Source organism: Salmo salar, chromosome 12 (genome assembly GCF_965601325.2).
Source record: "Salmo salar chromosome 12, fSalSal1, whole genome shotgun sequence".
NCBI lineage: Eukaryota > Metazoa > Chordata > Actinopteri > Salmoniformes > Salmonidae > Salmo > Salmo salar.
The window spans coordinates 49,897,932-49,922,387 of record NC_138302.1 but is presented as its reverse complement, the minus strand read 5'-3'; the positions used below and the strand labels follow the sequence as shown (position 1 = coordinate 49,922,387).

General features: G+C 41.9%; 1 protein-coding gene and 1 long non-coding RNA gene across 2 annotated transcripts in view; one reads left to right on the top strand and one right to left on the bottom strand.

The window, feature by feature from the left end:
- LOC106565237 (integrin alpha-5) overlaps positions 1-24,456 on the bottom strand; it is a 57,654-nt gene that overhangs the window by 29,667 nt on the left and 3,531 nt on the right. Inside the window, exon 2 of the mRNA XM_014132131.3 lies at positions 5,549-5,679. Within this exon, the coding sequence (XP_013987606.2) occupies positions 5,549-5,679 (131 nt within the window). The remainder of the gene's footprint in view (positions 1-5,548; positions 5,680-24,456) is intronic.
- LOC123725513 (uncharacterized) lies at positions 1,509-23,098 on the top strand. Its single transcript, XR_006758006.2, has 3 exons — positions 1,509-1,643; positions 16,839-17,074; positions 19,964-23,098. It is a non-coding gene; the product is annotated as an uncharacterized LOC123725513 (long non-coding RNA).

The window sequence follows — 24,456 nt, the reverse complement described above, 5'->3', positions numbered from 1 at the left end:
CCTAAGTGAAATTTTGTTGGGGGGGGCATCTTGCGAGCAAAACATTTTAGCGGCTCCCTTCTTGACAGCGGAGAGAAATGTACATTTTAGAGTTAATTTCCCACAATTGTACACATTTTACCATAGGGCGTAGAGAAAATATTGCAGTTTAAAATATCTGCATTTTCCCACTAATGGTATGTTTCCACCAAATGGACTAACTGCAGACAGAAATCAGTGCATGATGACGTAGTGCACACAAAATGTACCAAATAAAAATATAAAGTTTAAATTGTTTCCATCGCATTTTCAACTTTACCGATAGTTTTGTCACAAAAACAGTTGCGTTAAATAGCAAATGTGCCTATTCTGGTCTTGGCACCTGTGCTCTAGACAATAGCTCGCAGATACAGTGCGGGTGGACAGTTTGTGTTGTCTAGTCTACATGATGAGATTATTATGGATAAGAGCGAGAATAGTTTTATATGTCAAATGGCAGTCAAGCATCGATCATCGTGTCACCAGAATAGGACCCCTCAATATTTCTTGGAAAGCAGCATCAAGCTCATCACTGTGCACTTTCATCACCCTGCGAAGTTCATAACTTATTTAATCTGTATCCTAATAAACTGCATGGTTTCTCGAGTCGTAGTGGAAGGACCACACACCATATCATCGCGTGACTCTTTATTTGAGAGCAAAACTTCCAAACAACCATAGTGATGTCTATTGTAACTATGTCTCCACATGATCCCCCATGTCATATGTTCCTGTTACATGTCAGATGGTTCCATGTGTGTCCTTGGGTTATTTGCATTGATGTTTTTATAACCTCCGTCTCCGGGCCTCAACTCTTAATCCATCCACCATGCTATTGGCAAACATCAAACTGTTCAGCAGGACTTGGAACGCGTTTTTACTGAAATCGAAACATTTGTCCTTCGTAGTCTGGTCCCGGTTTTATGAAGGCGTGGGGGGTAAAACAGTCTCCTGTGACAGACAAAAACATTGAGCAGCTGGCTTTGAGAGAGTACACCCAAAATTTCTGGGTGGTAACATTAGGTCAAACTTACAGTATATATTAGTAATGTTGAGAGAGAATGAAAACGAATGAGGACAAGCCTTGCTATGAACACCCTTAAATGTTCCTTAAAGGGATAGTTCACCCAAATTCATTAAAAAAGCATGTGTCGTCAACTGCAGACAGTCAATCTATAACGACACAGGACAAGACCCAAATGCAGACACAGGAGGCAGATGGTTAGAGTCTCCGATATTTATTAATAGACAAGGGGCAGGCAAGAGGCAGGTCGAGGACAGGCAGAAGTTCGTAAACCAGGTCAGAGTCAGATGGGTACAGGACGACAGGCAGGCTCGAGGTCAGGGCAGGCAGAATGGAATGGCAGGCAGGCTCAGGGCAGCCAGAAAAGGTCGGAACCGAGAGGACTAGAAAACAGGGACGAGGCAATCAGGAGTACAGAAAACTACGCTGGTAGGCTTGACAAGACAAGACAAACTGGCAACAGAAACAGAAACCACCGGTATAAATACACAGGGGATAATGGGAACAAATGGGAAACACCTGGTGGGGGATGGAGACAAGCACAAGACACGTGAAACAGATCAGGGTGTGAAACAATCCTGGCCAATAGACTACTGACAAGGTAAGAAAAATCTGAACAAATTTAGAAATGTGGATGAACCATCCCTTTAATGCAGTAGACTTGGGTGTGTGGTTTGATTCATTTGTCTGACTCATGGACATGACAGGTGACATTAACCTTCCCTAACCACTGCAATGCCCTATGTCTGTCTGTCTGTCTGGCTGCAGGAGTCTGTACACACTGTGCCTTTTGAACCCAGAGACCTGCATGGGAAAATCTGCACTGCACAAAACCGGGAAAGGAAGTGCCTGGGGCAGTGTGTGTGTGTGTGTGTCTACTGTACCTGTCTGTCTGTGTAAAACGGCTGTCAGCTAATTTCCTGAATTCACATATCACATCAGCTGTACCTTCAATTTGGAGAGTGTACATATTAGGGGGTGTGTGTGGGCATGACTGCATATGTAAGCCTGTGGATGTGTACATGTTTGTGTACATAGTTTGTGTTTGTAAGCAGTGCCATGTGTCTATATTTGTGTATTTATAAACAGTTTAGGTACACGAGAATGCGTGCAAACAGTTTGTGTATGCATGTTTGTGTGTCTGAATATGTGTGTCCAGTGTCTGTATGTGTCTATGTAATGTACGGTATGTGTGTATGTGTGTGCACATGCATGTGTGGGTGTGTGTCAGTATGTGTGTATCCAGTGTGTGTATGTGTATATGTAATGTGTAGTATGTGTGTGAGCGTATGCGATAACGCATGCTCTCTGATCCTCAAACTGTGGACCTTATCACTTCCTGCTTATATCCGATGTGGCTGTGACCGCTTCACTGGCAGGCAGAGCTAGGGCAGGCAGACCAGGGGTCCTTGTCCCCATAATGACTTTGGCCCAATGAAGTATAATAACAACTGGAGACCGAGTCCAAGAAGTCCGCCCGTTGTTCTCAAAGATATCTACTCATGTTCGCATTCGCTGATTCATAGACCGTTTATATCCGGGTTGCATCCAGTTTATACGAACCAACATCACATGCACTCATTGTGCAGAGTGCACAGCGCGAGCAGCAACGGCGTAATCATGTCATCCAAAAACACGGCAGACATTGGATGAATATAAAAAATGTATATCTTCGGGCTGATGGGAAAATAATGAGCCTCAGCAACAATTATTTGAATAATTCAATGGATGTTATGTGCACAAAGGAATTTTCAAATCTGATTTCTCTATGTGGCCGTGTATGGAAATTGTCTTCCTGGTCTGGGCGTCAGTAAACTGCAGTACCAAAGCAAAACTCTAAGAGCAGTCGTAACCGTGTTTGTAGACCAGAACCCTGGCCCATTGCTTTGACCTAATTAAAGTTACAATACTGGGCTTCAATCCAGCCAGGCAGGAAATCAACCAAAATCCTGTGGAGACACTGGATGTAGTGGATACAGAGCTTTAACTAAACTTTACCTCAAACTAGGGGCTTTAGAAAGGGGGAAGATGAGACAGGGCTCACTCACTACTAAGCACAGGAGGAGAAACTTCAAAGAATGGTTTAAATAAAGACAGAGCACCGCTGGGGAAGAATCTCTAAGCCTTGACAGAGAGGTTTGCCATTATAACCTCAGGGTCATCATAGCCAGTGAGCTCACTAATAGAAGCCTTATTCTTTAATGGCTGAAGGCACATTTTTATGTATATACAATCCAACTTTAACTAGAGGTATGCTATGAAAGCCTTGCGGTATACATTCTTTGTAAAATGTACGTATGAAACCTTTGTGACACCTGACGTTAACATTGTTAATCGGGAAATTCATTAGACATTTGTATTAGACGTTTGTACAAGGAAATACACAAATCAAATCAAATTTATTTATATAGCCCTTCGTACATCAGCTGATATCTCAAAGTGCTGTACAGAAATCCAGCCTAAAACCTCAAACAGCAAGCAAAGCATGTGAAAGAAGCACGGTGGCTAGGAAAAACTCCCTAGGAAAAACTCCCTAGAAAGGCCAAAAACCTAGGAAGAAACCTAGAGAGGAACCAGGCTATGAGGGGTGGCCAGTCCTCTTCTGGCTGTGCAGGGTGGATATTATAACAGAACATGGTCAAGATGTTAAAATGTTCATAAATGACCAGCATGGTCAAATAATAATAATAATCATAGTAGTTGTCGAGGGTGCAACAAGCACGTCCGGTGAACAGGTCAGGGTTCCATAGCCGCATTATGGCAGCTGACATAAGCAGTTGACATAATGCTGGGGCGGCAGGTAGCCTAGTGCTTAGAGCTTTGGACTAGGAACCGAAAGGTTGCAAGATCGAATCCCTGAGCTGACAAGGTAAAAAATGTATCATTCTGCCCCTGAACAAGGCAGTTAACCCACTGTTCCTAGGCTGTCATTGAAAATAAGAATTTGTTTTTAACTGACTTGCCTAGTTAAATTAATAAATCAAAAAAAGTAAATGTTGTAACCACTAGTTAAACAACACGGCACAAGAGGCAATGCTGTATCATGAATACAGTCACAGTGTCACGTCCTGACCATATACTTAGGTTTTTTTGTATTATATTTGGTCAGGACGTGGCAGTTATGTTTGGTTATGGTATAGTGGGGTTGTGAGTGTTGGGGTAGGTTCTAGGTTAGGTATTTCTATGTGGAGTTTAGTGAGTGTATGTTTGTTTGGTTAATTGGGGTTGGGACTCTCAGTTGAAGGCAGGTGTTGTCTATCTGCCTTTGATTGAGAGTCCCATATAGTGGGGTGTGTTTGTGTTTGATTTTGGTGGGTAATTGTAATTTTGCACTGTGTTTCGTTTCACCTGTGAAACTGTCACCTTTCTCCTCTGAGTGTTTATTTTGTTTTGTCGTTTCCATCTAAAATAAATATGATGTGGAACAGTCAACCTGCTGCGTATTGGTCATCGAGTGATTTCGACATATCTTCCGATGAGGGAGAATACGAGGAACGCGACACACAGGTAAATGCCGTTGTTCTGCCCGACACGATAGCGGAGCCTTGCGTACATTATCACTTTTATAAAACTGTTACCAATATATTAAAATAACAATGAATTACATATTTTGATTAGAACTTTATTTTGATAAGTCAATTGATACAATTTCATTCTTCCACCAAAATATAGTCCGGACAAAAATCTGGTTGTTAGTTCTTTTGGCCATATCGCTACAGACGTGAAAGGACTGGTCGTCCGTACTAAACAAAATGGTTGCTATGCAGGCCGGATAACGTTCTTGTCACTTGCTAGCTAGCCAACTTCAGCTAACTCAGTCACGTCAAACACTGAACCTGGAATGACAGTACACAAGCTGAATTTTTGTTTGTTTGAGCTTTTTTTCTATTGGTATTTACTTGGATATATCCATGATAATGTCGTTGATGCGTGATTTCGACTGGCTTAGAAAACGTTGTTTTGTCTCGTCTGAGCACCGTTCACTCTATGTACGGTACTACAGAGATCCGAAATTTCAAAAGTGAAACATGGTTTCCGAAGTCAGACTTGCAGACAGTGAGGCTTATATTAACCCCCGCTGTACCAAACTAAATGCTAGGCTGGAAGCAAGGGGAAATGATGTGCGAGTTGAAATAAATACAAGAGACAATTCGGACAGCAACATGAACATGATATTCTGATGGAGGTGCAGTGATCATTTTCAGATGGAACTGTTAGCAGGCATAGATGTGTCAGAACGCAGCTCGTCCAATCAGCATCCAGGATCCAAACAACCAGTTTTATAATGAACGGTAATGTTACTTGTTTTCTTATGAAGGAGTAATAAAGTAATTCTCCTCATCCCCTCAAACAGGTTAAATAATCAAGAAATTAATTTACTCAAAGGCTTTGATCTAAGATGGAATAGCTGAGAGAATCACACAGTGGATAGTTGACACGTTAGCTCTACGGTAGTGCTACTCATTCACTACTAATTCCACCAGGTTATTCAGCCAGGTACCTTACCTTCATTGTCAAAGTGGACGACACTGCAATTAGATTGGCCCTGGCTCCAGGGACATAAGTACACAGATCCACCTTCGTTGACATTCGGTTGGCTGGTGTTAGCTTTGGGAGCACCAATCAGAATGCTGACACTAAAGTTAAAATAGAACACAGAAACACAACATTAGCGCACAGTTAGGCTAAAATACAGCATCCAAAAATAACAAGTGGGAGTACAGGAAGCATTTACATTTGAGTCATATAGCAGACACTATTATCCAGAGCAACTTACAGGAGCAATTAGGTTTAAGTGCCTTGCTCAAGGGCACATTGGCAGATTGTTCACCTAATCGGCTCGGGGTTTCAAACCAGCGAGCTTTCGGTTACTGGCCAAGCACTCTTAACCGCTAGGCTACCTGCTGCCCTAAGTAATTATTTTTTATTGATTTGGCTACTCTCCCTTCATGGATCCGTGCATTCAGAAGGTATTCAGACCCCTTCACTTTTTTCACATTTTGTTATGTTACAGCCTTATTCTAAAATGGATAAAATTACTTTATTTTGTCATCAATCTACACACTATACCCCAAATGACAAAGCGAAAACAGTTTTTTTGAAGTGTTTGCAAATTTATTAAAACAAAAAAACAGAACTACTTTATTTACATTAAATCTTCAGACCTTTGCTATGAGACTCAAAATTGAGCTCAGGTGCATCCTGTTTCCATTGATCATCCTTGAGTTGTTTCCACAACTTGGAGTCCACCTGTGGTAATTCATTTGATTGGACATGATTTGGGAAAGGCACACACCTGTCAGTAAAAGGCACATGACAGCCCACTTGGGAGTTTGCCAAAAGGCACCTAAACGACTCTCAGACCATGACAAAAAAGATTCTCTGGACCTGATGAAACCAAGATTGAACTCTTTGTCCTGAATGCCAAGCGTCACGTCTGGAGGAAACCAGGCACCGCTCATCACCTGGCCAATACCATCCTTATGGTGAGGCATGGTGGTGGCAGCATCATGCTGTGGGGATGTTTTTCAATGGCAGGGACTGGGAGACTAGTCAGGATTGAGGGAAGATAAATGGAGTAGAGTATAGCGAGATCCTTGATGAAAACCTGCTCCAGAGTGCTCAGGACCTCAGACTGGGGCGAAGGTTCACATTCCAACAGGACAACGACCCTAAGCACACAGCCAAGACAACGCAGGAGTGGCCTCGGGACAAGTCTGAATGTCCTTGAGTGGCTCAGCCAGAGCCCGGACTTGAACCTGTTCGAACATCTCTGGAGAGACCTGAAAATAGCTGTGCAGCAACGCTCCCCATCCAAGCTGACGGAGCTTGAGAGAATCTGCAGAGAAGAATGGGAGAAACTCCACAAATACAGGTGTGCCAAGCTTCTAGCGTCATACCCAAGAATACTCAAGGCTGTAATTGCTGCCAAAGGTGCTTCAACAAAGTACTGACTAAAGGGTCTGAATACTTATGTAAATTTGATATTTCCATTATTATTTTTTTTTATGTGCAAACATTTCTAAAAAACTGTTTTTGCTTTGTCATTATGGGGTATTGCGTGTCGATAGATGAGCAGGAAAAAACGATTTAATCAATTTTAGAATAAGGTGTTAACGTAACAAAATGTGGAAAAAGTGAAAGGGTCTGAATACTTTCAGATAGGTCAGAAATCCAATCCCACCAAAATACAGTTGTAAGCCTTTCACAAAGCGTTTTGAAGAGGTATTGCTGATCTAGGATCTGGTTCTCGCCTATATTTTTCCATTATGATCTGAAAGGCAAAACTGATCTTAGATCAGCACTTCTACTCTGAGACAATTTGTGAATACAAGGATCCTCTCTATGCAGTGTGAGCATCACCCTCATTTTAGAGGTCCCCCAACTCTCATTTTATAGGTGCCCTATCATTATCATCACCAATCTGTCTTAACGTTCCCCATTAGATCCATTTCAGGAAATAGACTTGCGTAACTAAGGTTATCATTTGGGAGGTTGTTCCTCTGAGCAAAAAAAGAAAGAGCAGATGATGACGGTACTGAATCTGGGGAAAAGATAAAGGATAAAGGGCAGATCATAGCAAAGGCTAGTTCTTATCTCCATTGACTCTACTGGACTGATAGAGGGAGGAGAAGGGTGAGGGGGTAGAAGAGAGAGAGAAGCATGGGAGCGAAGGTGGGAGAAACAGGAAACCATTTTTTTTTGGGGGGGGGGGGGGGGGTAGATCAGCTTTAATATAACTTTAATATTGCAGATAGATTGTAGATTCCATCAATGTAATTGTCTGCATGATTTCCAATCCCCCATATATTTTTGTGTAAATATATACAGTAACAGTCAAAAGTTTGGGCACACATACTCAATCAAGGGTTTTTCTTTATTTTTTACTATTTTCTACATTGTAGAATAATAGTGAAGACATAGAAACTATGAAATAACACATATGGAATCATGTAGTAACCAAAAAAGTGTTCAACAAATCAAAGTATAATTCACATGTTTGATTCTTCAAAGTTGCCACCCTTTGCCTTGATAACAGCTTTGCACACTCTTGGCATTTTCTCAACCAGCTTCCTGAGGAATGCTTTTCCAACAGTCTTGAAGGAGTTCCCACATATGCTGAGCCCTTGTTGTCTGCTTTTCCTTTGATCTGCGGTCCAACTCATCCAAAACCATCTCAACTTGGTTGAGGTAGGGTGATTGTGGAGGCCAGGTCATCTGATGCAGCACTCCATCACTATCCTTCTTGGTAAAATAGCCCTTACACAGCCTGGAGGTGTGTTTTGTGTCATTGTCCTGTTGAAAAACAAATGATAGTCCCACTAGGCGCAAACCAGATGGGATCGTGTATCGCTGCAGAATGCTGTGGTAGCCATGCTGGTTAAGTGTGCCTTGAATTTTAAATAAATCACAGACAGTGTCACCAGCAAAGCACCGTCACACCTCCACCTGCATGCTTCACGGTGGGAACCACACATGCAGAGATAATCCGTTCACCTACTCTGTGTCTCATAAAGACAAGGCGGTTGGAACCAAAAATCTCAAATTGTGACTCATCAGACCGAAGGACAGATTTACACCGGTCTAATGTCCATTGCTCCTGTTTTTTGGCCCAAGCAAGTCTTGTTTTCTTATTGCTATCCTTTAGTAGTGGTTTCTTTGCAGCAATTCGACCATGAAGGCCTAATTCGGTCTCCTCTGAACAGTTGATGTTCAGATGTGTCTGTTACTTGAACTCTGTGAAGCATTTATTTGGGCTGCAATCTGAGGTGCAATTAATTGCTGTTTTCTGAGGCTGGAAACTCTAATGAATTTATCCTCTGCAGCAGAGGTAACTCTGGGTCTTCCTTTCCTGTGGATGTGTCCTCATGAGAGCTAGTTTCTTCATAGCGCTTGATGGTTTTTGTGACTGCACTTGAAGAAACTTTTAAAGTTCTTGAAATGAATGGACTGTCGTTTCTCTTTGCTTATTTGAGCTGTTCTTGCCATAATATGGACTTGGTCTTTTACCAAATAGGGATATCTTCTGTATACCAACCCTACCTTGTCACAACACAACTGATTGGCTCAAACACATTAAGAAGGAAAGAAATTCCACAAATTAACTTTTAACAAGGCACACTTGTGAATTGAAATGCATTCCAGGTGACTACCTCATGAAGCTGGTTGAGTGAATGCCAAGAGTGTTCAAAGGTGTCATCAAGGCAAAGGGTGGCTACTTTGAAGAATCTCAAATATAAAATATATTTTGATTTGTTTAACACTGTTTTGGTTACTACATGATTCCATATGTGTTATTTCATATTTTTGATGTCTTCATTATTATTCTACAATGTAGAAAATAGTAAACATAAATAAAAACCATTGAATGAGTAGGTGTGTCCAAACTTTTGACTGGTACTGTACATATCTTTAAAAAATATATTTTCCTTTATTATTTTCCACTAACCCTACCACCCCTCCCTTAATTGTAGTAAACTAATGAACAACAACACTTAGACTTCTACTTCCAGCTTATACATACATATACATTTTATGGACACAAGCTATTTTACAATAGTTATATTTTGTTTGTTTTTAGTCCTCTCCTTCCTCTACCCTCAACCTCTCCCATCTATTTCTGATGTCCATTCAGTTTGATTTCTATTTGCCATATATTTTTAACTGTGCTGTTTCCCAAAAGTTCTGAACCTATATACATTGTATGGACACAGTATATTTTACATTAATTATCTTGTTGTTATTAGTCCCACCCTTCAGCTCCATTCAACCTCTCCCATCTATCTCTTAACACCATCCCTTTTGGATTTCTATTTGCCATATATTTTTCAACTGTGCTGTGATGTTTCACAAAAGTTCTGAACCTTTCTATTCTCATAGATTTTACAAATTGTAAATTAAAGATAAACAATTTTGCTAAAAGTATTATAATATTATCCATCGATTGACTATGACTTTTCAAATCACCCAGTAGTGCTATCTGCAGAGTTAGCTCCAGGTAAATGTTGCAATTCTTCAGCCATTCCTGGACCTGTGACAAAAACAAGCTACATATGGACAGTACCAAAATAATCCGAATGACTCTGGTCTCTTCACAGCAAAATTTGCAGAGCTGGGAAGGTTGTATTCCCCCATATTTATAATATTCTATTGGTTGCAAGAATTTTATATAATAATTCAAATTGAAAAAAGTTTTGAAACTGCCGTTGTTTTGCGTATCAGTTCATAAACCATGTGCCATGGAGTCGGTACATCGAAAATCTCTTCCCAACTATTTTGCAATCTATATGGCACAGCTGTCCATTTTTTGGTCCCAACCTCTTAAGGATCTGACCCTTTTTTTTTTTCGCCTAAAATGACATACCTAAATCGAACTGCCTGGAGATCAGGACCTGAAGCAAGGATATGCATATTCTTGATACCATTTGAAAGGAAACACTTTGAAGTTTGTGGAAATATGAAATGAATGTAGGAGAATATAACACATTAGATCAAGTAAAAGATAATACAAAGAAAAAACAGGATTGTTTTTGTACCATCATCTTTGAAATGCAAGAGAAAGGCCATAATGTATTATTCCAGCCTAGATGCAATTTCGATTTTGGCCACTAGATGGCAGCAGTGCATGTGCAAAGCTTTAGACTGATCCAATGAACCATTACATATCTGTTCCAAATGTTGTATCAAGACTCCCCAAATGTGCCTAATTGGTTTATGTCACGTTCTGACCAGTATGAGGGTTATTTTGTTAGTGTAGGCTGGTCAGGACATGGCAGAGGGTATTTGGTTTATGTGGTTTGGGGTGTGTGTATTATGTAGAGGGTAGTGGATTTATGTATTCCGGGTTTTTTTGGTCACTGCTCTGTTAGTCTATGTTCTTTCTAGTTAGTCTGTTTTCTATGTTTAGTTAATTGGGGTGTGGACTCTCAATTGAAGGCAGGTGTTGTCTAGTTGCCTTTGATTGAGAGTCCTATATATTAGGGTGTGTTTGTGTTTGTAATTTGTGGGAGGTTGTCACTTGAATTGCTGTTGTTCGCCTTCAAGTCTGTATTCGTCGTCCATCGTTTTGTTTTGTTTGTCTAAGTGTTTTCATTAAAGTTAATTATGAGCACTCAACACGCTGCGCCTTGGTCCATTCCTGACGACCGTCGTTACAGTTTATTAATACATTTTCAAGTTCATAATTGTGCACCCTTTGACTGTAATAGCTACTGTAAATTGGACAGTGCAGTTAGATTAACAAGAATTTAAGCTTTCTGCCCATATAAGATATGTCTATGTCCATTTTCAAACAGTCCATTTATATTTTCCAATGGGGCTATACATTTGGGTGAGGTTTTTTTCTCACCCGAGTAGCCTCGTTTCACTGCCAAAAATTAAATTAAACCATCTAGTGTTCAGCGAAATAACAACACAATGTAGCCTAGTCAAATACAGGTAGCCTAGTCAAATAATTAACATCCAATCACATTAACCATTACTCTCTCGGGAATTCCACTAATGGTCCGTATGTAGCCAAACGTAGCTGTGCTCTGCCCCTGATGGCACAAAAGCCATGACAGGGAGACATAGTGGAGTGGTAACGCGCGTGCAAACAGTTGCTCCCGACGCCACTTGGGTACACTGCAGCATCCACCGAGAGGCACTTGCTGCCAAGGAAATGCCTGACAGCTTGAAAGACGTTTTGGACACTACAGTGAAAATGGTTAACTTTCTTAAAGCAAGGCCCCTGAACTCATGTATTTTCTGCGCTATGCAATGATATGGGCAGCGACCATGTAACGCTTTTACAACATACAGAAGTGCGGTGGTTATCAAGGGGCAAAGTATTTACATATTTTTTGAATTGAGAGACGAGCTTAAAGTTTTCTTTACTGACCATAATTTTCACACTGACCACTTGCATGATGCGCGTTTCTCACACAACTGGCCTATCTGGGTGATGTTTTTTCTTACCTGAATGATCTGAATCTAGGATTACAGGGACTCTCCGCAACTATATTCAATGTGCGGGACAAAATTGAGGCTATGATTAAGAAGTTGGAGCTCTTCTCTGTCTGCAAGGACAACACACAGGTCTTTCCATCATTGTATGATTTTTTGTGTGCAAATGAACTCAAGCTTACGGACAATGTCAAATGTGATGTAGCGAAGCACCTGAGTGAGTTGGGTGCGCAATTACGCAGGTACTTTCCCAAAACGGATGACACAAACAACTGGATTCGTTATCTGTTTCATGCCCTGCCTCCAGTCCACTTACTGATATCTGAACAAGAGAGCCTCATCGAAATTGCAACAAGCGGTTCTGTGAAAATTGAATATAATCAGAAGCCACTGCCAGATTTCTGGATTGGGCTGCTCTCAGAGTATCGTGTGAGAGTGGATTCTCGGCCCTCACTAGCATGAAAACTAAATACAGGCACAGACAGTGTGTGGAAAATCATTTAAGATTTGAGACTCTCCAATACAACCCAACATTTCAGAGTTATGTGCATCCTTTCAAGCACCCCATTCTCATTAAATGTGGTGAGTTATTCACAATTTTCGATTAACAAATAAGGTTTCATATGTAAGATGGATAAATAAAGAGCAAAATTATTGATTATTATTATATTATTATTTCTGCCCTGGTCCTATAAGAGCTCTTTGTCACTTACCACAAGCCTGGTTATGACAAAAACTCACACTCATTCTTATGTTTAATAAATGTATCATATAGTGTCTGTGTGGCAGGCTTACAATGATGGCAAAGAACAACATTTGAGAGTGCACTGACCCTGGTGCTAGAGGGGGTACGCAGCTGGAGGTTGAATGTTTGAAGGGGTACGGGACTATAAAAAGTTTGGGAACCACTGTCGTAGAGGAAACTGGTATACTTTTCTATTTATTACAATTTTCTTCAACCAATTTTGGTCTTTAATGCAGGGCCGACAGACAAGTTCCTTACTTTTCCCCCCTTCCACTTGTCTCATTTTTGCGGTAATGCTGCAATTAGTTGTTGAAAAATCATGTGTTTTTAATCAATTAGTACATTTGAGTTTAACCACAATATTTGTTGTATTATTTGTTCTGTCTTTTCTGGTGGATTAAACTGAAATTGCAACCAACTTTATATGGCTTGTTTTAAAAAAAGAGGTTGTAATCTGAATAAAGTGAAAAGGCCATTTTTGAACATGTGGTGAGACTGAAGTAACAGGAAACCCATTCTAGTCCAGTCTACTTCCAGTGGGCTCAAACATCTTTCCACAATCAAAAAGACTACATATGCAACATTAAGTTGTTCAGATAGTATTCCACCGAAGAAGCTAAACATGGCACATATTTCATTGAGGTATTGGGCTAAAGAGGGGCTGGGGTGGAGGGTTTTGGGTTTGTGGTTAAAAAGTATTTGGTTTCTGAGGGTATGAAAGGATAATATCTAGGATCTCTGGATCCATCTACCCATGCCTGAGAAATAAGCTACTGAATCAAGATTTGATTCTGCCTGACAGGACTATCAAGTGTACCTAGACAGAATTCACTGGGCAAAAACGGTTTGAATCAACGGTGTTTCCGCGTCATTTCAACCCCCCAAAAATCAATGTGATGACGTTGAATCAACACGGAAAACTGGTTGGATATGCAAAAAGTAATCAACGTAAGTGTCACGCCCTGACCTTAGAGATGTTATTTATTATCTATGTTTGGTTGGGTCAGGGTGTGACTCGGTGTCACGACTTCTGCCGAAGTCGATACCCCTCCTTGTTCGGGTGGTGCTCGGCGGTCGACGTCACTGCTCTTCTAGCCATCATTGATCAATTTTTCATTTTCCATTGGTTTTGTCTTGTCTTCCTACACACCTGGTTCCAATCCCATTAATTACATGCTGTGTATTTAACCCTCTGTTTCCCCTCATGTCCTTGTCGGAGATTGTTTAGTGTTATGTATTCGTGTATTTTGTATAGGTGTGCGACGGGTTAGTTTACCCGTGTTTATTTTTATGTATGTTGGTTTCTTGGAGTTTGTTTTATATAAATTAAACTACTCCAGTTACACTAAGTTGGTTTCTCCTGCGCCTGACTTCCCTGCAACCTACACACACGACAATTACACTCGGGTGGGAATATGTATGTTTTCTATTTCTTAGTTTTTTTGCCGGGTGTGGTTCCCAATCAGAGGCAGCTGTCTATCGTTGTCTCTGATTGGGAATCATACTTAGGCAGCCTGTTTTCCACCTGAGTTTTGTGGGAGGTTATTTTCTGTTTAGCGTATGTGCCTGACGGAACTGTGCATTTTCGTTTTTCCCTTTTGTTATTTTGTTTGAGTGTTTCTTGAAAATAAATATCATGAGCACTTACCACACTGCGCTTTGGTCCACTTCTTCACCTTCAGACGACCGTTACAGTAAGGGTATTTCGTCTCAACTTTTAACCTAAATCCAATGACATGGTGACATTTTTGTTCATTTCACGTTTCAGATTAGTTGACAACTTAACCAAATGTAAATCAAAATTAGTCGTTGAACTGACGTCTGTGTCCAGTGGGAAGCATGTCTTTTTGGGAGTTAGCAGGTTTTTATGACTTTGCAAGATGGTAATCGTAGACATACAGTGAATATTAGGCATTGGGGATCCTTATAGTTTCCTACGAATGAGAATGGAAAATGTTAAATGGGAAAAAGTGGGACTGAGAATTAACTGAGCTAACGGTCTGAAAAAAAAGAGTGTGTGGGGGGGACAGAGACAGAAAGATAGAGCGAGAGAGACAATCCGTCTACCCTTTCAAGGCAGCCACACAAACAGCCGAGCACAGGGGAATTGCAAAGCTTTAGATGTCAATGAATGATGACATTAACAGAGATCAGACAGCCTCCGAGTCAAGGGGCCCCCAAATGTCTGGCGAGCATAAGAGGAATATTTACACGGCAGGATTAACTTTCCTATAAACCATTTACTATGCAGTCGCTCACTCTTGAGGACTGAGTTTTTGGGAACCGTTCTCTTTCAGATACACTCTCGAGCTCCCCTGTGATTTCTCAAAGTGTTGAGTTGCTAAGTGCCCTTTAAGTCAATGATATACAACTAAAAAGAATATGAAAACATACAACAAAGGAAAACCATACCATAGAGAAACAATATCAGAGTAATGACACATGAATGAGTCAACTTGAATCTACTGGCCAAACATATAGCAACACAGTTATGTTATCCACCTCGATTCAAATAATATGGTTTTCTTTCAAGTACTTTGAGTTACTTTGAGTACTTTAATTGAGCTTGCCTGGAGTGCTATATGGGTAGGGCTTGCACCTTTGAGTCTATTCCATTGGTTCCATGGTGCCAGGCAAGCCAAATCCAGTGGTGTAAAGTACTTAAGTAAAATACTACTAAGTCATTTTTTTGGGGTATCTGTACTTTACTTTACTATTTATATTTTTGACAACTTTTAGTTTTACATAAAATTATGTACTTTTTACTCCATACATTTTCTCTGACACCGAAAAGTACATTTTGAATGGCTAGCAGGACAGGAAAATGGTCAAATTCATGCACTTATCAAGAGAACATCCCTGGTCATCCCTTTTTCCTCTGATCTGGTGGACTCACTAAACACATATGCATTGTTTATAAATCATGACTGAGTGTATGAGTGTGCCCCTGGCTACCGTAAATAAATAAAAAAAAGTAGAAAATGAATATAGGGAATTTTAAATGATTTATACTTTCAATGATTTATACTTACATAAGTATTTTTTAGCAATTCCATTTACTTTTGATACTTGAGTATATTTAAAACCACATATTTTTTTACTTTTACTCAAGCAGTATTTTATTGGGTGACTTTTACTTGAGTAATTTTCTATTAAGGTATCTTTATTTTTCTCAAGTATGACAATTGGATACTTTTTCCACCACTGGATAAATCAAGTGCAACTAAAGCATTTGAAAGAAAACAAGTACTATTTGAACCCAGGTCTGGTACATAGGAATGGTTAACCCCCTCCCCTTCAACTGATGTCATCTCAGGGTGTTACTGCAGTTGTTGCTCTGCCTAAAAAAAAGAAAATCTAAGGGAAACACTGCATTAACATTGCTTATTCACCAAAACCATTCTACAGCTACTGCTCATTACATATTATTGCCCGACACCCTCTTTACCAAAACAACGGTCTTCTATCTTCACCAGGCTTATTGACTTACACTGTGGATGTCGCCGATACACAAACAACAGTGGCATGCTGAAAAACAGCAAACTCTGGATATTGCCTGTATGGCAAAACAATCTAATATGTGGCATGCATGAAATTGAGCAGAACATTTTCGGGCGAGTGTGTCACTCTTTGTCTCTCTACGACCGCAACTGCTCCACCTATCCCAACTTGATTTATATGACCCCAAACAAGACAGAAGCTTTTGCAACAGGCATATGATAACATTTGGGAAATCAAAACAGCAACAATAGCTAGCTATTCAATTATTTTCTTTATTTCAGCATAAAGACTAACATTGTCCAGTCCTAACCAGTGTCACGTCTACTCCCGCTCATCCCCTCCTGTGTTCGATGTCGCCGGTATACTAACCACCGGTCCTGGGATCCATCATTTCGCATACCTGGCATCAATCATTACGCGCACCTGCACGTCTTCATGAGGCACACCTGGACTCCATTACCTCACTTATTACCTCCCCTATATCTGGCACTCCCTTAGGTTCTTTCCCCAGTCAGTATTGTTCCTTTGTTTATGAGTAGACACTAGTTTTATGTTGACTCGGTCCATGTTTGTTGCTAAACGTTTCACCTGCTTCTCAATTCTCAGCATCTCTGTTACAATGGAAGCAGCAGGAAAACAGAATATATCCCAGACGGTCGACAAGCAGGGATACCTTCTACGTCAACACCATGACCAGCTGACACCACTGGGGACGGTTATGGAAGAGGTTCTTCGCAGTGTGCAACGTCTCAAACATACCCGGGAGGAGTTGTCGTCAACTAACGGAGGATACTCTACAACCAGTCGAGCTAGCACAACAGCCCATTCAGCAACCAGCTCAGGTAAGTGATAACCGTTTGTCCCTCCCGAATAAATATGATGGCACCCCATGTAAATGCTGTGGCTTCCTACTTCAGTGCTCCCTCTACTTTACGCACCAGATGGGAGCCCCCACCACCGACAGGTCCAAGGTTGCCACGGTTATTTCTCTGCTGACTGGTTGGGTGTTGGAATGGGAGAAAGGAGGAGCTAGATTCATATGAGGGGTTCATGGCTCTGTTCAAATGCATCTTCGATCATCCCCCGGAGGGCAGATAGGGGGCTGAGTGCCTACTCCAATTATGGCAGGGGGACCAGACAGCTGCCGAGTATGCGCTCACCTTCCGGACAGTAGCAGCATCCAGGGGATGGAACAAACCGATGCTTTCTACGCTACTCAGAAGCGGTCTGCACAAGGAGGTCCAGACGGAACTATCCTGTCGGGACGACAACCTCTCCTTGGACGCACTCATTGCAATGGCCATCCGTCTGGATAACCTACTTCAGAAGCACCGGTACTCTCATCGCTTCTCTCCCTCCCTGAGTGAACACTCCGGATCAGAGCCTGAACACACGCCTCCCAGCGGAGTGCCGGCGACAGCCGGGGCTCTGTCTGTAATGTGGTCAAGGAGGGCTGCAACGGTGTCAGGCACTTCCTAATCCGGGATCCACAAGAGCAGAGGGACAGTCATGCGATTTATTTTTTTAATTTAAAAAAAGGAGTGAGTATTCCATCTTTATCACTTTCTCTTTTTGGTGTCCATCACACTAGTTGACTGTCCCTCATGTACTGTGTCTACAGCGTTAGTGGATTCTGGTGCCGCGGGGAACTTTATTGACCAGACCCTTGACTCCTCTCTTAACATCATCATACCTGCTCTCCTCTCCTTTCCCAGTTCAAGCCCTCGATAATCGGCCACTAGGATCCAGAACCATCACACATCACCCAACCACTCACCCTCACCATGGAGTCCATTCATCAGGAGAACATCCCCAGTGCACCAGTTCACAAGATCGGCCTCCCTTGGCTTCAATGCCATAACCCCAACCTTCCCATGGTCGAGGATGAGAATCAGACTGGTCACCCGAATGCCGGAGGACCTGCTTCCCCCATCTGCTGTGGTTCCACGTTGATTGAGAGTCCTGAGGTTGCCCTTCAGCCCAACATCCCGGAGGTATACCAGGACTTGCGGGAGGTATTCTCCAAGACCCGCGAACTGTGCCATCGAACTGCTTGCAGGGTCTGTGCCTCTGTGCAAACGCATCTACCCTCTGTCGGTGGCTGAGACCCTGTCCATGGAGCATTACATCCAAGAGGCACTCCAACAAGGTTTCATCCGCACGTCCACATCTCCTGCGTCGACTGGTTTCTTCTTCGTAGCCAAGAAGAATGGAGGGTTACGTCCATGTATTGATAACAGAGGACTCAATGAAATCGCCATGAAATACCATTACCCTCTCCTGTTGGTGCCGGCAGCTATTGAACAGCTCCGCGGGGCCCAGTTCATTACCAAACTGGATCTACAAAGTGCATACAATCTCATCCGCATCCAGGAGGGGGGATGAATGGAAGACTGCGTTTAGCACGATGTCTGGCCACTACGAGTACTTAGTGATGCCATTTGGCTTAGCCAATTCTCCGTCAGTGTTCCAGGCATTCGTTAACGAGGTGTTCAAGGAAATGCTGGGATGCCAGGTGGTCGTGTATATTGACAACATCCTGGTCTACTAGGCTACCCTGGAGGATCACATCACTCACGTTCGAGCAGTCCTGGAAAACCTCCTGACTAACCACCTGTTCGTCAAGACTGAGAAGTGCCAATTTTAGGCTACCAAATCAGCCTGCAGGGAGTGAGGAAGGACGACAAGAAGGTAGATGCAGTCAGGTCATGGCCAGTCCCAACCACCATAAGGGTTACAACGGTTTTTGGGGTTTGCCAACTTCTAATGCCGTTTCATCAGGAATTTCAGCTCTGTCGCCTCACCTCTCTCCTCAAGGGTGGTCCCCGTAGGTTGGCGTGGAGCCCAGCAGCCAATGAGGCCATCGCCCCATTGCTCAAACACCCAGATCCCAGGATATAATTTGTGGTGGAGGTGGATGCTTCAGAGGTGGGCGTAGGGGTAGTACTGTCTCAACGACAGGGTAATCGACAGAAATTCCTCCCACAGAGAGGAATTACAACGTCGGTGATCGAGAGCTCCTGGCGGTGAAGTTGGCATTAGTGGATTGGAGAGACTGGCTGGAGGGAGCCAAGGAACCATTTGTCATCTTCACTGACCATCGGAACTTGGAGTACATACGGACAGCGATGAGGCTGAATCTGCACCAAGCAAGGTGGACCCTTTTCTTCACGAGGTTCGACTTCACGCTGACCTATTGCCCAGGTTAAAAAAACACCGAGGCCAATGCCCTGTCCCTTCTACGATTCAGGAGAGGGTCCTGTCAAAAATGCACCTATAATGTGGACATTCGCCAGACGGGTATGGAGAAGCTTGGGGTCACGGTCAGCCTCACTCCTGGGTATAGGCCTTAGTCCAACGGGCAGATGGAGAGGATGAACTAGGAGCTGGGGAGGTTCCTGAGGAGTTGCTGTCAGGACCGGTAGGGAGAGTGGGCTTGATTCCTTCCATGAGCAGAGTACGCCCAGAACTCGCTACGTCACTCCTCCACTGGGTTAACCCCCTTCCAGTGTGTTCTGGGTTTTCAGCTGGCCCTGGCTCCGTGGACCCCAGGCCAGACCGAAGCCCCTGCGGTTGATGAGTGGTTCAGGCGTGCACTTGAGATCCAGTGTGCCATCTACTGTCAAAAGGGGCAGGCAGACCCCCCCCCCCCCCCCCCCCAACAAGGTGACATATATGTTACAGCTTCACAGTGACTACTGTGTCTCACCTTTTCATGTTTCCCTTCTCAGGCCGGTGGTTCCTGGTCCCCTAGCTGATGCTGTCCCCCACAACACCCCTCCGCCCCCCCGGACATCGATGGGGTCCAGCCTATGCCGTCAGATCTCTACTGGACTCCCGACATCGTGGGGGTTGGCTCCAGTACCTAGTGGACTGGGAGGGGTATGAACCCAGAGGAGCGGCATTGGGTTCCATTGGAGGACATTCTGGATCCCAACATCATCCTTGATTTCCACCTTCGCCTCCCGGACCGGGATTCATCATTACGCACACCTGGCATCAGTCATTACATGCACCTGCACGTCATCATGAGACACACCTGGACTCCATAACCTCCCCTATATCTGGCACTCCCTTAGGTTCTTTCCCCAGTCAGTATTGTTCCTGTGTTTGTGTAGATGCTACTGTTGTCTCGTTCCATGTTTTATTAAACATTTCACCTGCTTCTCAACTCTCAGCATCTCCGTTACAACCAGATTAAAAAATGCACCATGGGGGGGAAAAAGAGCCAACTCCTACAAGGCGACTGAATCAACATTTTCATAATGGCTCCACAACACACATTCTGCCCCCCAATGCTTAACTAAGCAAACAGAGGGAGACTTAAGCAATTTCCTTCCTGCTGGTGTCAGACAACGTGTACATTTAAGTCAATGGCATAAAACCAGTTCTGCCTCAGAGGATGGTAGAAGGGGCGCTGTGACAGGCGGAGTTGATATAGGCCTCTATTTGTTTAAACATCACTCAGCTCAGCCCCTATGCCAATATTGGCTCAGCCCATATGGTGACCCTCAGATTTGAGTAAATGGGTTGTCCTTGACAATTAGTGAAATGAGCATTTGCAACAAGTGACCTAACCCTTGACTTACATGATAGGCCTAATGATAATGTCACAGCTAAATCTCTGGTGGTCCCATTGTAAACTAGGCCAACATAACTAACTTGATGCCCTTTTCTCAGGATTAGTCCAACCATAGTATGACACTGCAGTTGTTCAAAACCTAGGTCTAGGGTACATCATCTCTCACTATTTGACCAAGCTACCTACATATAACCTCATCCTCAGGCTCAATTGCTACCATGAGATTAACCTACAGTACATGTACAAAGGCTGTGCTTACTTCCTGAGTAATAGTGCAAGATGATAATTCAGTTCAGTCAAAACCATTGGACTTCCTCTCTGCTGATGGTCTCCTAATGGTAATTTAAAAGAAAAAGGAGTTGAAGTTCACTATAATAGATGCCTTCCGGCCCATGCCCTTTTATCTTCAGCTGCCATGATGCTGTTGACGACGATAGTCATTCTAAATAGTCTGTGTGTCCGTCCTAAAATGTAGGATAAGCCTTTGCCAAAATTGCTGAAAAGCCTATTCATTGGAATATTTTTTTTTATCAGCATAGGCCTGGAAATATTTGAGTTTTTAGGGGAATGGTGTTAAAGTTTCATGACATTTTTCCTTCTACTGTAGCCTATATCATTTTATATCAATGAATCTGTAAATATGACAGAGTTGATGATAAACAAGTGAACTTGAAGTTTAATGCATTTGTCTTGAAAGGATCGGGATGGGGTAGGGGTGGTACAGCAGCGATGCACACTTGTCAAAGTGTTTATGACAATAACAGGCCTACAATGCACTGCGTCATTTGTGTACATGTGATGTACTGTATGAAGTGCGAGCACATTACACAAATTCAGTTGTTGATTTGATCCGTGAAGGTTGTGGTACCACTACATTCCTATAACATTAGTTGGACAAAAAGAATGCAACTCTTGAGTACCTAATTTGATGGGCTAAGACAAAAACCCATTTCAGTTGGTAGAACAGGCATAATTTTGTTACTTAATTTCAGCTGTGAATGCTAAGATTTGTATTTTAGTAAAAGGTGGAAAGTGGTGTTACCTGCTGTGGGCATCGGCTAAGTAGGCCTAGCTACGTGTTTGAATCCTATTTAATCTCACTCACCAATTAGTAAAACAGCAAGGGGGTCCTTCTTGTATTTGTCAAAGTCAATGACATCCCTATTCACCCAATGATTTGAATTTCCTCTTAATATATATTATCCAACTCCCACAAAATGCTGAATATGTATGTGTGTAATATATCACAAAATAATAGCTGAATAATGACAAATGCTCAATCTGGTACAAGCCTAGTTACTGATCAGAGGCTCTGCTGAAGAAAGTGAACATCTGGCAAATAGCTTTCTTAGCTGAGTTATACAAATTTCAGACAGAAAATGTGATATATTACCTGTAAAAAATGTATGGCAATATTGATGACCCTCTTTCAAACAGCCCCTTATTTACCGAGTGATGCAGTGGTCTAAGGCACTGCATCTCAGTGTTAGAGGCGTCACTACAGACACTAGTTCGATTCCAGGCTGTATCACAACCGGCCTTGATTGGGAGTCCCATAGGGCGGCGCAAAATTGGCCCAGAGTCGTCCGGGTTAGGGTTTGGCTGGGGTAGGCCGTGATTGTAAATAAGAATTTGTTCTTAACTGCCTTGTCTAGTTAAATAAAGGTAAAATAAAAATAAAATACCACTTTCTTGTAGGTATACCCCTTTTATACATATCAGTGGGTAACTGGCAAATTGTTTTTTTTTTTTTTTTTTTAAACCATGGGGGCTGTTTGCATTTTAAATTAGGCAGGTGTTAAACAATGGAAGTGTTATTGAATTTACAGACCCGATACCTGTATTTTGATTACAAGGTCTGTGAAAATGCAGGAATCGTGATTAGGTCTTTAGGTGGATTTTAATTTGCCATGTGTTTTACCCCTTACCCCGTTCAGATATATCAAAAAACAGGCAAAAAGAAGCAGGAATGGTAAATGTGTGGGATTTTGGTCTGTGTATGAAAGGGATATTACAAGCAAAGACAATGTTCTTCAACATTTTCTTGCCTAGGGACCCCTTCCCAGGCAAACTGGTGACCCAGAAACCACCATCATACGTTAGCAGAAGAAAAAAAAGTACCATCAGGTGAATGATAATGGTAAGGAGAAGTAAACAACATTTTAAAATTAATTGTTTTGGTCGATAGCTTTACATTATTTTGACCTCTCTACATCATAACATAGTCTACTAGCTAGAAAGGAAACTCCAAACACATTTTCGCTAAGAGCAGCTGTTACGCCTCGATCCCACCTACAGCGTCATTGCAATGTGTGACATCAGGGTCAACATTTCTAAATGGTTTGATATACATTTAAATATGATTTTCTTTCCGTTTCAAATGTGTAGTTACAGGAATAAGAGTCCAGATAGGCTCAATGAGACCATAACTCCTAGCAAAACAAAACATCTACATGTCATTCAAAATGTCACGTGAAACATGGACACTGCATCTTTCTTTGTCATGCCTAGTAGCCAGGTCTGTTTGTGCTTTAGTCAACTTGTCAATCATGTATAGCCCTTTTAAATATTTCAGAAGAATATAAAAGATAAACAACAGGATTTCTATATATTTTTAATTGTTGATATAAGAATTGAATACAATAATATAATACAATGGGTTCTGTCAACAAAATCATTGACAATAATAACCAATAATGAAATCAGTAAACCATTGAAACCACACACCCTTGTTTCAATCCAAATACCGTCATTTCCGGACTATTGAGCGCACCTGAATATAATGTTGTTGTTTTTTTAACTATTATTTTGAACATAAATAAGCCGGCCATGTCTATAAGCCGCAGGTGCCTACCAGTACATTGAAACAAATTAACTTTACACAGGCTTTAACGAAACACGGCTTGTAACAAAAAATAAAAAATCAGCAGTAAGCTTTAGTTGTCTTTTTGCACTGAGTCAATTCCTCACGCTGCTGTTTCCAACGTCTTATCATCGACTCATTAAGACCAAGCTCCCGTGCAGCAGCTCTATTTCCTTTTCCAACAGCCAGATCAATCACCTTCAACTTGAAAGCTGCATCATATGCATTTCTCCGTGTCTTTGCCATGATGAGGGTGACAAAATGACTACCGTAATCAGAATGATGGGAAGTTTGAGAGCGCTCGATTTAATCTAAACAGTAAACAAAAAGTTGTTTGACCTTAACCCGTTCGGCAATTTCATTGGTCTAATGAAAGCTTCATGCCGCCAAAAAACTGAGCACGTCACAGAATGTGTTTTTTTGGAGAAAAAAAAATGGAAAGCGGGAAAAATCCATCTTTTAGCCTCGTCATTGTTTAAGCCACGACGTTCAAAGCGTGGGAAAAAAGTTGCGGCTTATAGTCCGGAAATTACGGTAGTTAGATGTGCAACTGCTAACTTCAGCTAGGGCATATCTCTAGTCTAGCAATAGATACTGTTGTTTTGGCTGTATAGCATCCTTTAATAAGATGACCAATGGTTAGCTAGGAATCTAGGATATATCAGTTAGGCTTGGGCGGTATAAAGTATATACCATATAGCGGGGTATTTTTCAATACCGTTGAAACTATATCTTTGAAGTTTTCCGATACATTTTAATCTTTGTAGCTATTTTTTAAG